General features: G+C 47.1%; 1 protein-coding gene and 1 pseudogene across 1 annotated transcript; both read left to right on the top strand.

Moving 5' to 3' along the window:
• The first annotated feature begins 1150 nt into the window (after positions 1-1150).
• On the top strand, positions 1151-3282 carry LOC119339796 (annotated as a pseudogene).
• Positions 3283-13525: 10243 nt separating this feature from the next.
• LOC119335319 (putative UPF0481 protein At3g02645) lies at positions 13526-15436 on the top strand. The gene is made up of 2 exons (XM_037607455.1): positions 13526-14174; positions 14630-15436. Exons 1-2 carry the CDS (start codon positions 13526-13528, stop codon positions 15271-15273), a joined length of 1293 nt encoding a protein of 430 aa, XP_037463352.1. The 3' UTR covers positions 15274-15436.
• The last annotated feature ends 326 nt before the right edge of the window (positions 15437-15762 follow it).

The following is a 15762-nucleotide window of genomic DNA, read 5'->3' as shown; positions in this document are numbered from 1 at the left end:
TCAACCACATGGTGCCTTAGACATAAGGCTTGCACTAGACACTATGGTATGGTGAGATGAAGTACATGGTCCGCACCGTTGTTGCTACACATGGTCACAGTACGTCTAGTGGAGAGGTTGTCAACTTGGGAACTCTGGTGTAGGAGACACTCGTGGTGAGACTGAGTAGCAAAGACTGTGGGTACGCAACTGAGTAGGAAAAAGGATAAGATCGCATGGGAAGGTGCTCTAAGGCTTGACAACTTAAGCGATCTAGGTAGTGCACTTCTGTGGAGTTACGAGAAGCTAGATCCAAGTGTGCAGAGGTGTTTTCTATATTGCAGTTTATATAGAAAAGGCCACCGCTATATCATGAAGGAGTTGGTTCACATGTGGGTAGCAGAGGGACTTATTGATCCAGAGACAGGCAATCTGAATGAGACAATGGAAGATATTGGGAGTGTTTGCTTTAATGAGATGCTCTCAGTTTCATTCTTTAAACTAGTTTACACAGATGGCATAGTCCCGGACTACTATGTTATGAATGATCTGGTTCATGATTTGGCAGAGTCACTGTCTAGAACGTTCTGCTTCAGATTAGAAGATGATAAGGTGGCAACAATACCACACACTGTTCGATATCTATCTGTTTGTGTGGAGAGTTTGAAGCAACATCATCACTCTATCTGCAGGCTACATCATTTACGTACCTTTGTCTGCATTGAACCACTAGTAGATGATGCAAGAGATATTTTCCAGCAGGTGCTGCAAAATTTGAAGTTGCGTGTACTCTATTTGTGCTTTTACAACAGCCACAAGCTACCTGAATCTGTTGGTGAATTGAAGCTCCTGCGGTACTTGAACCTCAGACATACTTCAATCTCTGAATTGCCCGGATCATTATGTGCTCTTTACCACTTGCAATTACTTCATATCAGTGACAACATTGCAATTTTGCCTGAAAATATATTCAGTTTAAGTAAATTGAGATATGTTCAAGGGTGTGGTCAAATCCAAAATATCAATCAATTTTGCTTGCAAAAGCAGATGGGTTGTGATGTGCGAGAGCCGAAAGACATGAATAACCCTGGTGGCAGTTTAACTGTCACAAATATCGACAATGGCCCCTTCACCAGCACGATCTTGAAAAGTTCCACACCGATCAACGCTGGTTCTGCATGCTCTCTAGATCTCCTTGTGGACGCAGAGGACGATTACCCGGCTGTGCGGATGATGATGGTGCCTGATGGTAAAGCCAATTCGAGTTCTGATGACCATCATGATGGTCCCTTCCCTGGAACAACCTCAAAGCGTGTCGTGCTGATCGATGGTTCTGCAGCATGCTCCATGAATCATCATATTCCCAGTAACCTGGAAACCATACTAATACAGGCTGAGAGCTCAAGACCACACAGTATATCACTGCAGGATTTAAAACAGATCACAGATAACTTCTCCAAGGAACGAATACTTGGCCAAGGTGGTTTTGTGTGGTATATAAGGTACAAATCACTGAACATTACCCCAAGGTTGGATGTGTTTCTTTTGTTTCAAACAAACTTATCTCTGTCTCTAAGACTGTAACCACACTTGATCCAAAAACTCAAACAGGTAGTACGACGAAATGGGGAAATTATTGCTGTGAAGAAGATCCTGTCGTCGTTAAAGCCAGGCGAGAGGGATCAATTCGAGCGTGAGGTCTTTCATCTTACAATGCTTCAGCACCCCAATATAGTGCGATGTGTAGGCCACTGCTATGAAGTGAAGAAAGAGTTTTTGCCATACGAAGGGAAATATTTTTTTGCTGAAATGGCGGAAATGTTACTTTGCTTGGAGTATATGTCAAAGGGAAGCCTTGATAAGTACATATCAGGTTATTTCTCAGCTCCATCTTTGTTTTAAACTGTAGTTCGCCAAGTTTGACAAGTTTTGAGCATATAGCTCTAAGAAAACAACATTTTACTCACATATGTTAGTGTTACCATGGATCAATATGTGGTTCTGGTATCAGTCTACAACCAACAAATGGAAACATGTAGTAAAATTTTGTAGCCCTCTCACATATTATCTAGGGAATAACAATCATAGATTTTTATGTAATATCTGTCTCAGAATGCCTTCTCTTCTTTTGGTTACAAATGCAGATGAATCTTCTGGACTTGATTGCAGCACACGGTACAATATAATTGAGGTGATTTGCTATGGTTTATGCCACCTTCATGAAGAAATCGATAAGCCTATTATCCACCTGGATCTGAAACCTGCGAACATGTTGCTCGATAACGGTATGACACCAAAAATCGCAGACTTTGGTCTGGCAAGACTACTATACCAACAACAAACTATCTACACTAAATCTCGTGATGGAACATTGTAAGTTAATGCCAGTTTTAAGTACCATACATTCTAGTCATAAGAAATAATATGTGTTTTCAAGCACTTCAAAATTGTATTCCTTCTGTCATTCAGAGGTTACACGGCACCAGAATTTATACTTGAAGGTAAAATTACACCAATGTCAGACATATTTAGTTTGGGAGTAATAATCTTGGAGGTAGTAACAGGACAAAGGGACTACCCAGACGTTACAAGAACACCTTCAGATGACTACATCGAGCTTGTAAGGAAATTATGTCTCACATTTATGACGAAGGTCTTTGTGTCAGAGACACGATGTTGCATTGTACCTTTTGCACAATAACATTGTTGATTTTTGTTTTGATTCCACAGACGCTTGAGAAATGGAGAAAAGTGTTGCAGAGATCACCAGGGTATGTATCCGTGGAGACAGTTTGCGAACAAATAAGGAGATGCATCGAGGTAGGTATGATCTGCGTGCATCCAGACCACACAAAGAGGCCTCTGATAAAAAAGGTTGTCAGTACGCTGCAAGGATTGGAAAGTATCGACTACAATATTAGCAAGAAGGCAATGTATTCAGTAATTCAGTATGGACAGGTATATATGATCACTCAACGGTTATGCATGTTGAACATGCATATTTGCTAACCCTTTGATTCTCTTTCAGTAACGAGACAATGTCATCACACCAATTGAAAGTACTGCAGTCAAGAAATCAAGAATAGCAAAACCGCAGTGAAGGAGTCAATATGGCTATCAACACGAAGAGAGCAACTAGACGTGTATAAACATCCACCTTGGAGAATCTGTTTGCGCAATCTGAAACCTGCATGAATTGAGCAGAGTTGTTCTGGATAGAATAAATGTGCTGTCACATTCTTATTCTTTTTTTCCTCAAGTATTGTACGAAAAATACAGGTAGACGCTGATCTTGGCGTGTAAATCACAAACAAGATATTTTGTAATATCACAATTAAATACCCTATTTTTTAAGTAGGGTTTTGATGTGCCGGTGAAAAATGTACAAGGCGTAGATTCAAATCCCTAGACCGTATATAAGTGTTGATATAGGTGCTCTTCCACTTCCAATGTGCTATTTGACTGCTGAAAAAATATTGTGCCGCAATATTTGTATGGCTATAGCTACTAAGAAATTGTGCGACTCATGATTTCCTGTCGCATGGTATAACTATTTATCAACTTCGTTTCTTGTTCAGTAAATTTAATAGTATGTCAGGCAAGGAATTAAAGATGAAGTGCAATGAATGTTAGTGATATTCAGGGGACCAGAAAACCCAAAGCACAGCTAGCATGCTATGTTTCTTGTTCATCTATCAACTGTTGATCCGCTGAATGCATGAGGAATTGAATCAACAAGTGGAAATAAGTATTCTAGCAAACAAATAGATCAAATAAAACCTACAGTTGGCCCAATTTACCTCTAGATTCAGGCAACCTTGGGACAGTCAACATCAACCATTTGAAAATTAGTTAATAATTGACAGTCAACATCAACCATTTGACAGTCAACATCACCTAGAACACTACCGCAAACACATTAATTAATAATTGAGATGACATCCACAACACTCTTAACGGTCACAGCTATTATAGCCGAACACTGCCACTATGTTTGCAAATTCTTCAATAAGAAAATTGTCAACAACAGAAATTGCAAACAGTCATTCCATGCAGCTACATTATTACTCATTCTCTCAACACATAAAACCTTGAGGTGACCGTTTCTCTCACTCATTCTATCTCTCTTTTTTTTCATTCTTTCAATTTCAGTCCACTTAATGAACACACACATGATGCTACAAATATGGCATAGCACGAGTTTTCTAATTCACAGCCATATTCAAAATTTGTGAATTTAATATTTCATGAATATTTTTTGCATTTTTTAATACACAAGCATTTTTTAAGTCATGAACATTTTTTTATTTTTTAATTCATGCAAATATTTTAAATTCATGCAAACTTTTTAATATTAATGAATTTTTGAATTCATGAATAATTTTTTAAATCTTAAAACATTTCAAAATCGTGAAATTAAATTTAAGTAGAATATAAGACAAATATGAACATTTATTAAATCATACATTTTAGTAAAACTACATGATTCTTTTTATCTGGTAAAGTTTATTTTATGAACATTTTTAAATAATAAATTAACTTCAGTGACATTTTATTAAATTCATGGACATGTTGAGATATGAACTTTTTAAATTTCATGAATATCTTTTAAGTTTCCAAAATTTAACAATTGACAAACATATTTCAAATCCATGAATAACTTTTGGTTTCATGCAGTTTTCGGAATCAATCAAAAACTGGTAGCCAATTTCTTTTGTGCCGCAACATGGGCGGGGGTATGAAAAAACAAGCGAATCAAGCCCATTAGTGTTTTGCATGGGATCAAATTTGCGCAAAATGCTATGTCTCACCCATAACAGAGTCCTATGTGGAATCGCCTATGAGCCATTTAGCTGTTTGTCGTTCGTTGCATTCGCTCGGTTCGCAGGGTTTCCTTTTTTTGTTATTGTCGTTTTCTTCTGACTTTATTCAACGGTTTTTTATTTTGAAAATTTTCTTCTTTATGCTTCCGTTTTTTTATTTTTCAAAGTTTTTTTATTTCTTCAATTAAACTTTTATTTCTTTGTTTCTTTCTTGGTTTTATTTTATTTTTTTGTTTTTTCAATTTTCATTGGGCTTGTTTTTACATGGTTACCATTTTTTACAAAAATTTGTATCATATTTGCTTTCAAATACTTGTTAACTTTTTTTGAAATACATGTTGAATCATTTTTCAATTTATAAAAAATATTTTTTCTGAACCATGCTAATATTTTTCTACATTGTACAGTTTGTATTTCAAAATGTACAAACAATTTTTTGTAACCTGTGAAGATATTTGTAAATATAGCTTGTATTTTTTAATACATAATTTTTTTATTGAATTACGCAAAGAATTTTTCTACATTGGATAAACGTTCTTACAATGTCTTGTACATTTCTTTTGAAATGTGCAACAGTTTATAATTATCACAAATATTTTCCGTATATGTGATGAAATTTTTTACTTTTTATATTTACATTTATAAAATTTTCATAAACAACAGAATATATTTTATACAGGTTTACATTTTATAAATGCAATATTTTTAATTTAGAAAAATGTAAAGTGTTTAACATCTTTAAGTTTGTGTACATCCATTTTTCTGTCCATAAAAAATGAAGTATGCAGACCAATACCATATAATATTTCTGCCCTGGTGCATTTGTCGCTATTTTTTTTTTCATCTTAACATATTATCTATTGGTCTTTTTACTGTTTTACATGAGCTATGTACACTCAAATTCCGATTGCTAGTTCCACCACTGCTGATGCGTAAATGAATAATTTTGGATCATGCCTGCCCCAGGTTTTTTTGGAACGAAGACGCTAAGCGCGTCCGGCTTTAAATTAATAAAGCCACTTAGGCAGCATCCAAGGTTTGCACGCCACATACTACACATAACATCACAGTCTCAAGAGGCTACAACAGCCACGCACGACATAATGAAAACAACAAACTAAGAGGGGACCCGACCCACTCTAGCTCACAAACAAGACCCTAGAGGAACAAGATACGCTTCAATTCGCGTGCCGCAGTCTTGGGATACAAGTAGCGATCTTCTCCATAGTGCTCTTCAAATGGTCTGCATCACATTGCTTCCCCAGCGGTGCCCAACTCTGTAAAAATAAATGGCATTTGAAGATAACATCAGTAGGATTGGAAGGAAACTTATGTTCCATATTCATTTTATTACGCACAGTCCAAAGGGACCAGAGTAAGGCCCCTACGCAGGTCCACAAGATCCTGGCCTTGGCACCCCTCTGTGCCTGTAAAATAGACAGCAGCTCATACCCAGTGCTAGAATTCCAATTCTGTTGGAAAACCTGTCGCACCGCGCTCCAGGCAAAGCGTGCCACAGCGCATTGGAACATGGCGTGGTTCGCGTCCTCTAGCGACTCACATACCACGCACGTCCCGTCCGAAGGCCCATTCCGTTTGGCTACGTTCTCCGCCGTCGGTAGCCTATTGCGAAATAACTGCCACATAAAGATCTTAATCTTTAACGGCACCCTAGCCTTCCATAGGTTCCTGGCAATATCCACCGCAGAGCCCTCCTTCAGCTTATTGTAAAGGGACTTCACTAAGAATTTCCGAGACACGGAGAGGTCCCAAGAAACCGTATCCTCATCTACATTTACCGAAATTTGTTCCAGCCGCGTCTGAAGCAAGCCCCAACTTGCTAATTCCGCCGCATTCAACTGTCTCCGAAAGTTAATCAAAGGCGGCGTAGCGCGAAGAGCCTCTCCCACCATGAGTAGCGGGTCCGCCGTTACCTGATATAACTGCGGGAACTCTTGCCAAAGCGGCTTGTCACCCAACCAGCGATCTAACCAGAACCTAGTCGAGTTGCCGCTATTCACCTCAAATCTCGCCCCCAGCGCGAAGGCTGGTCTAACCGCCTGGAGCCCATTCCAAAACGGCGAGCCCGAAGCCTTGGCGTTAAATACATCCCCGTCCGGGAAGTATTTGGCCTGCAGAAGGTCTGCCCACAGACCCTCTTCCTTAGTCGCGAGCTTCCACCACCATTTTGATAGCAGCGCTACGTTCATAAGTTTAGAATTAGTGATCCCTAGCCCACCATACTTCTTAGGACGGCAGACCGCCGCCCATTTTAACATATGGTATTTCCTTTTGTGGCCCGCTCCTTCCCAAAAGAATTTTGAACGCGGTGTATCTAACTTCCCATGCACCCCATCAGCTAACAAGAACATCCCCATCGTAAACAGAGGGAGGAAAGATAGGCTCGAGTTGGTAAGAATCAACCGAGCCGCCGAAGACATAAAGTGTCCCCGCCATGGGCTAACCCTATTGGCGGCCTTACCATACAACGGTTCCCATTCAGAGATGGTAAGGTTTTTAGGCGCGATCGGTAGCCCTAGCTACTTAATTGGAAAACTCCCTAGTTTACAATTAAGGAGATTGGCTATACGGACACGTTCGAGTTGGTCCAATCCCATTATAATTACCTCACTTTTGAGGAAATTAATCTTGAGCCCTGATAGCATTTCAAAAGCTAGGAGGAGCAGCTTGATAGTAGCGATGCTGTGATCATCAGGCTGAAATAACAGCATTGTATCATCCGCGTATTGCAGATGCGTCACCCCCCCTGGGATGAGGTGAGGCACTACGCCTTTCACGTGACCCGCCCCTCGGGCCCTCGCGACCATCGCAGCAAGTGCGTCTGCCACAAAGTTAAAGATCAAAGGGAAGCTAGGGTCTCCTTGCCGAAGTCCCCTTTTGTTCCGGAAAAATTTACCCATCTCCCCGTTGATCGACACCGTTGTATTCCCACAGCTAATCAAGTGCATCATCCTATGAACAAAGCCTGCGTCAAAACCCTTTTTGAGCAGCACCTCCCGCACGAACTCCCAGTTCACGAAGTCATAGGCTTTCTCGAAGTCAAGCTTGAGCAATACTCCTTGCCCTTTCGTACGTTTAAGCTCATGCACGATCTCCGCAAGCGCAACTGGTCCCTCCAAAATATTGCGCCCCTTGATGAACCCAGTCTGACTCCTACTGATCACCCTTTGAGCAATAGGAGTCAGCCTGACAGCATAGGCTTTGGCGCACAACTTGAATGGCACATTAATGAGCGTGATAGGCCTAAATAACCTGATGCTATCTGCGCCCTTAACTTTGGGGATAAGACTAATCACCCCAAAGTTTAAATGAGCCAGGTCCACCTGTCCCAACGCGAAGCCATTGACAATTGCGTGGAACACTTGTTTTAGGCTAGGCCAGAATTTTTTGAAGAACTCCATCGGCCACCCATCAGGCCCCGGGGCCGTGCCCGTCTTCATGGAAGACAATGCACGATCAATCTCCTCCGGAAGAAAAGACAAGGCAAGTCCTGCGTTTTCTTCCTCAGAAACCTGTTCGTGAGGACCCCACAAATCCTCCCGAAGGCAGAGCTGCTTCTCCTCAGCCGTCCCCAACAGGCCAATGAAGAATTCATAAATGTGATTGCAAATCTCTGCCTGGGTGACCAAAACCCTATCCCCGTGATTAAGGCGTAGAATAGAACCTTGGCGTTTTCTCCCATTGGTGAACGCATGGAAGTACCCTGTGTTTGCGTCACCTTTGGTCACCCACTTGAAGCCGCCCCTACGGTGCCAGTACTCCTCTTCCGCTCTCAGGATGGAGAGCACTTGGTCTTACAGCGCATATCGCAGCGCCTACTCCTGCTCGGAGAACATGCGCACGTCTGCTTCCGCATCAAGCGTTGCTATTTGGGCCAAAATCTTGGCCCGCTCCTTTTTGGAATCGCTACCAAAATTCGCTCCCCATCCCCTAAGGAAAGCGCGGAGCTTAGCTGCCGCTGCCGACCAAAACTCAGCCGGGCCCCTTTGGGGGCCCACCTGCGACACAATGGCCGCCCACCTCTCATGCACCATGGCCTCGAAGCCCTCTGCTTCGAACCAGGCAGATTCAAAAAAGAATCTGCTGCTACGGCGCCTCTGCTCCTCCCCTGAGGAGAAGATCAGAGGGATGTGATCAGAGCCGATCCTAGTTTCGGCCACTAAAGAGCACATCGGAAAAAGCGCTTCCCACTCCGGGGTGAAGAAGACACCATCGAGAACTGACCTAACCGGGCGGAGCTGTTTGTTGGTCCACGTAAATCTCGCTCCGGTCCGAGCAGCCTCCCGAAGCGAGGCTGCCGCAATAGCATTGTTGAAAAGGGACACCCTAGCCCAATCCACATTGCCATTGTTCTTATCCGACCCCGCTCGGATCAACTTAAAATCTCCTCCCACAACGACCGGGAGGTTCGCTGCCCGCTTGGCCCCTACCATCGCGGAAACCTCATCAAGGAAACCTTCCGACCTCGAGTGATCCGCAGGCCCATAAACCTCAATGACAGCCCAAACCAGGTTCGAAGCCCGCTTCCTAACCGTGGCCATAATGCAAAAAACCCAAAATCCCACGCCAGGACCTCACAAACGTCCTCATTACAACCCATGAGCAGGCCACCAGAATGGCCCGCAGAAGGCACCCAACGCCAGGTAAACCGCTGTAAAGGATCAATCGCCAGAAGATCCCTATGCACAAAGTCAACCTTAATGGTTTCCTGTAACGAAACAATATCGATGCGCTCCTTGGCCATATATTCCCGGAGCTGCGTGCGACGCCCTACGTGGCCACAACCCCGAATATTCCAGAATAAAAAACGCATTACAACACTCGGTTACGGAGGCGAACTCCTCGCGAGCTCACCGCCTTTTGCACGCGCTTCCGAGCCGGAACACGACTGGAAGAGGGTAAGTCAGAGCCTTCCCTCGGCTCTGCTTCCCCTTCGGGCACCACCACCACCAACTGCCCCCCTGGGCAATTGTCCTATGCATCCGAGGCCTGGCAGCGCGCTGCCGCCTTTGCCAAGGCAGCCTGCGCCTCCTCACGCGCCCGGACTAATGGGATAATATCAGCAGAGCTAGACCCCAACTCCACTCCACTATCATGTAAAATCGACGCAAGATGGTCGTCTGAGAACGCGCTGAGAATTTTAAAAGAGGGAAGAGGGTTACCTGACACGTCCAAGTTCTTGTCCACTGCCCTCAGCTTCGCGCTCTCTAGAGAAGACAGGTCCCCCAGCTTGGCCTTCGCCCTAGTGCTTGGTTCCCGCGTCGCCACCGGCGTGGCCTTGGAGCGCTTGGCCTTGCAGCCCACATCACCCGCCGCCAACTCCGACCCCAGCTCGCCACGCAAAGACGCCGCCATGCTTGCAGCAGGCTGAACCGCGGTCTTGGGACCCGGCTTCCTGCCCGCCGTCTTCTTGAGCTGCCTGCCCGCTCCCCCGGAACCCCGCTTTCCGGAGCCAGGAGTGGTGCCAACCTTGTTGAGCTCAGCAGCCCCGTCCTGCGCCGCCAACGGAGAGGATGGAATTGCAGTCCTCCCCCCTCCAGCCCTGCGCCAACCACCGTCCCCGACGCCAGGGCCAAAGAGGGGCGAGGCGAAGGAAGCAGCTGCGGTAAGTTGGATCCATACTCGTCAAAGGCACCTGCCAAGTCACGCGCCAGGTGCGGGCCGCTAACTGCCGTGTCCTGGGTCGCCACCACCATCGCCTGCCCTTCCATCACGCCCAACTGGTTCCAAGTCTCTGTGTCAATGGAGGTGTCCAGCATATTGTCTTCGAGATCCTCTTCTTCCCCTCCCATAACCACATCCAAACGCTGCTGCCCAGAGCCCTGCCCAGCCTCTGCCCTGCCTTTGTCAACACAAGGGCCCGCCGGATCCGTGGCCCCCTCTTTTGGTGGGGGTGGAGGCTGGGGCGTGCCCGAGCCCGAGCCCGAGCCCCCCACACCCGACCCCGCTCCACCCACGCCCCTACGCGGGTTCGGCCGCTCCACCTCGACCTTAACTTGGTAACCTTCATGGTTAAACCAAACTTCCATCGTGCCATTCAACTTCTCTGGTGCCTTGCAAGCAAGTTTCATCCTGACTGGCCCCAACCGGATAAGTGACAGTTCATCCACCACAATTGGGCGCCCCAGCATCTTAAAGCCCTCCTTGACCCTATCCTCCCTGCGGTGTTTTTGTGGAATGCCATGAAGCTTAACCCACACTTCCGGCATGCTCATCGGTTGGATCACCTCATACAGTCTGTCCCGCACCCTTGCGGTTATGTCATGAGAGGGAAGGAAAAGTTTTCCACTTGACTTGGCCATGTGCAGAAGATCCGCAGAGGGGAACACCACCAGGAAGTCATCGTCGCCCACCTGCGTAACCTGCCAGTCCCAATTACTCGTGACGATGTTCTTGAGTTCCTGTTTCAGAATCTTCAGGTTAAGTTTGCCCGGATCCGCCGAGAGGATTGCCGCATTAGCCACCTTCTGGTCCACCGGCCGTTCCTCCTCCGCATCTTCAGCAAATTCAAGGCAAAAGAAGCCCTCTCCCGTAATAGCACTCCCCATAATCTGAAGCTTGACCGCCTTGCCACGCGAAGGGCAAGCAGCGGAGGCATGGCCCTCCTCCTTGCACAGCACACAAAGTGGCTTGAAAGTGCACTTGGATTGGTAGTGTCCAAGTCTGCCGCACTTGAAGCACTCCACCTCCGGCACATCTTCCACCGGGATTGGCTCCCCCGCCGTTCCCTTTGTTGTCAGGATCGGCGCCCCCCGCGCGTCTCAGCCGATGCCCGCTGCTGCTGTGCCAGGGGATCCCCATGACCCCCACCGCACAAGGGGTGCGCCACCGCCTTGCGCTCCAGCTCCCGACGCTGCTGCGCGGCCTTCTTCCTCTGCTTCTTTTCTTGTTGTTGCTGGATCCACCATGGCGGAGGAGGACCCCAATCCCCCTCGCGACCCTGTGGCTCCGCCTGCGTGCCACGCTCCTCCCGCGCCGCACGAAGCACCCTCTCGCCTCTGTCATCTCCTCTGCCGCGCATCTCCCTCTTCGCCTTCTCACGCAAGCCGAAACGGGCCCCGCCCCACCAGGGCCCACGACGGCCCGGCTACCGGTACCCGCAACCCTAGGTTCCATCGCCAGGGACGCGCCTGCCCCGGTCCCCGCCGCCGGCGTCGCCGCCGCCACCGCCACCGTGCAGCCGGGGGTGGGGGAGCAGGCCAGACGCGGCCACTCCTGCTCGCCTGCCGCCGCCGCCGACGCCTCCCCTGCGCCAACCAGCAACCCCGCCAATTTGGACCGAATGGCCCCGGCTGCCACCGCCGCAGCGTTTCCACTTGGCGGCGTCGCCGGTTTCCAAACGCGCGCAGCCAACGCCCGGTGGCCCCTGCCTCCCGGCGCGAACCTACGCCGCCGCCGCGCAGCCCCAGGCTGCTCCCTCGCAGCGAACGCCACAAAGTCGCCAATCGTTGGACCCGCCGGCGCCGCCCTACGGCCCCTCGCAGCGCGCTCAGCCGACTCGCTCTCCGACTCCGCCTCCGACTCCGCCTCCGCCTCCGACTCCGACCCCGCAAGGGCCCAAAAGCGGCTGCCCCCCGGCCGTGCCGCCCTGCCCGCCGGCGACTCCGGGGCCGGGGCTTGCGGGCCACGCCCCGGCGAGCTCCCCGAGCCCCTACGCACCAGCTGCTAGCCGGAATCCGACGCCGGCCCCGCCGGCGCGCGCACCGCGCACGCCCATTCGCCCGCTCCTGTCTCCAACGGCTCGCTCATTTCGAACCCCCTGACCGTCGACCAGCCCCCCCACACTCTCAACCTTTCTCCTCCGTAGATCGATCACCGCGTCTGCTGGATCGATCCCCTCCTTTCTATCTCGCATCGATCCCCTTCATGCCTGCCCCAGGTAAGGTAGAGTAATAAACTAGACCTAACCATTAGCAGTTCTCAAGGAAGGCATTGTTAGAGTTAAGCGGTTGCGGCATGCCCTAGGAGCTTTTAGTGGTCTGCATGTGTGGACTAGGTAGTGGCTAACGTGCAAGTGGAGTGATTAGTGGGTCAAGCAGTTAGTGGCTTGACCATGCATTTGTATGGGAGAGTGGCTGTGTGGTGGCCGGGTGAACCAGATCTTGTGTAATTGCATTATGGCCAGCATGGTCATGTGTTAGAGTATGTTTTATCTTCATGAACGTTGAACCAGATCTGATCCATAGTACTTACATAGATCACCAACCAAACGCGCTCCTGCTTACTCCCGGCATGTTCTGATGGTGCAATTTTTTCGCTTTTGCGCTGTCATACTGCTTATCTCTGTCCTTGGAAAGGGCGCAAAAAAGTTTAAGGCAGCAAAGGTACTTCCCACCGACGATTATGAGTTAGTTGGTGACCCTTTCTTCCCTAAACAACGGGAAGCCCCATCCTCCTGGATCTTCACCGGGATTCAGTTGCGTGCATGCTCCCTGAGCTGATTCAGCAGGTATTTATAAAAGGGCTGAACCATATCAGTCATGTTGGCTCTTCATGAAACTAGCACGGTAGCCAGCGCAAATGTGTGGTGACATATTTATGTCCCTTGTGATTATATATGTTGGGAAACTTCCTTCCATTTGAGCTTTAGGAAGCTATACGAGAATGCACTGACGTACTTGCCGTTCTGTCTATATATAGAGAAGGAACCCAAGAGAGAAGGCTTTGTAAGGATAAGGAGTCAGTTACAAGAGAGCCACCAAATGGCGATGGGACAGGAGTGGGTGAGCGTGACTGGCGAGGAGAAGCATCTCTCTAGCTGGGTGGTGGACGTGGAGAAGATGCTGGCAGATGACAATGCAGGCAGCAGGAGCATGGAGGAACAACGATGGAAGGCGCAATCCATCTACCTGGTTCCGGAGTGGCTCAAGGGCACCAACAGCAAGGCGTACCAGCCGCAGCTGGTGTCTCTGGGCCCCTTCCACCATGGCGACCCCATCCTGCTGCCCATGGAGGAGCACAAGCGCCGCGCGTTGGTGCACCTCATCAAGCGGAGCGAGAGTCCGCTCCAGGATTTCATCTCTGCCATCGATGACGTGGCCGAGGAGCTCCAGGCAGCATACGGCAAGGACCTCCATGTCAAATGGCGGAACGACAGGCGGAGCTTTGTCGACATGATGCTCACGGACGGCTGCTTCCTGCTGGAGTTTATTTGCCATCCTTTCTCGGATTACGAGTGGCATGATCCCGTCTTCAGCAGGAACGGCAGATTTCAAATAGGCAATACTATCTGGTCGGACATGCTACTAATTGAGAATCAGTTGCCTCTGCTTGTTCTCAAGAAGATCTTGGGACTTCTACATCCTCTCTATCTGCAGGTACTCCACTTCACTACAGTTGTTTCCAATCCCAGTATATCTCTATCTACATCCTCTACATCCTCTCGATAGAGTTTCCTTATGAAAGTCACGATACAATATCTGTAACCCTATTTTTTTTCTTTCTTGCCAACAATATTGATCTTAAACCGTGAGCTTTACTTTTTGCATGTGCTCACTACTTATCCCTTCACTGAGTGTGGATATTCTGAAGTAGGATGTAGCTACACCCTCAATGAACAGTAAAAAAAAATTATTGGAAAATTAAATAATCTTATAATTTGTGGCTTTGATATAACAAAATATTTTGGGTGTTTGCAAAATTTTGTGGCCGAATGACATCTGACGAGCTCCATACAAAAATAAAAATTAGTGCTCAAAACTTCTGTGCACTGATTGTCTGGAACTTTTTTTTTTATATCCGGCTCATCCAATGCCGTTTGGCCACCAAAATTTTCAGACACCTTGAATATTTTGTCATAATCGAAGTTACAATGCTACATAAATTTCTGATTATTTTTTTGCTACTCTATCGTGCAAGCCTCACCTACAACGAAGATACCAAAGAACCGAAGGACTACAAGTATGAAGCAATGCCCTCAGCGTTGGAAATCCACCAGGCTGGAATCAAATTCAGGAAGAGTGAGAGGAACAACCTGCTGGACATTAACTTCAAGGGCGGCGTGCTGACTTTGCCAGAGATCGACATGACCGACGAAACTGAGTGCGTGTGCCTCAACCTGATGGCATTCGAGCGGCTGCATTTCGATGTTACCGACCTCGTGACGGCCTATGTGTTGTTCATGGATGACATGATCATCTCGGCCAAGGACGTGGCGCTGCTGAGGTCCAGTGGGATCCTCAAAAATTTTCTAGGTTGCGACAAGAAGGTGGCGAAACTGTTTAACGGTACACTGAATAGAGGCCAACTTCTTGGCGGAGGGCATGCTCTCCATACTGTGGTGTCAAAGGTGAATGCCTACCGTAGCGAGCCATGGCACGAGTGGCGGGCCACCCTAATGAGTACCTACTTCAGAAACCCCTGGGCATTCATCTCCCTCGCAGCAGCCACCATTCTACTCATTGCTACCCTGTTGCAGACCGCATACGCCGTCATGCCCAACAAGTCGTGAGACCACAAGCTTCCTTAAAATATCACATCTGCAAAACAGTTCATATCCATGGTGATCTCTAATGTTTATGTATGTGTTAAATAATGTTCTTTTTTCATTTTTATTGGTTTTGTTCAGGCGGTAGATATGGCTCATTTGTTAGAAACAAACAATGGCTGTATTCATGTATCTGCGTGTGCAGGAGTGTACTCTCCAATTTTCTGCATAAAATGCTTATGTAGATGTCATCTTATTGAGTTTAATTAGTTCCTATGGATCATCTCTGTGTTGTTGCTTCAACTTAGCTTTTATAGTTGGTGCCCTCTTTGTATTCCTATTCTGCTGGATATTATTCCGCATGGTTTACCTCTTAATTAGAATACAACGTCTATTCTGGCACTTAGTTCCTCTCTTGCTACAAGTTTCATATGTAAATACAATCAGACGAAAAAAATCATTATTATTGGATTTTAACATCTTTCTTGCATCAGTTCTCTTAGCCTAAGAACA

This window comes from Triticum dicoccoides, chromosome 7B (genome assembly GCF_002162155.2).
Source record: "Triticum dicoccoides isolate Atlit2015 ecotype Zavitan chromosome 7B, WEW_v2.0, whole genome shotgun sequence".
Taxonomy (NCBI): Eukaryota; Viridiplantae; Streptophyta; class Magnoliopsida; order Poales; family Poaceae; genus Triticum; species Triticum dicoccoides.
This window is presented reverse-complemented; position numbering and strand designations above follow the sequence as displayed.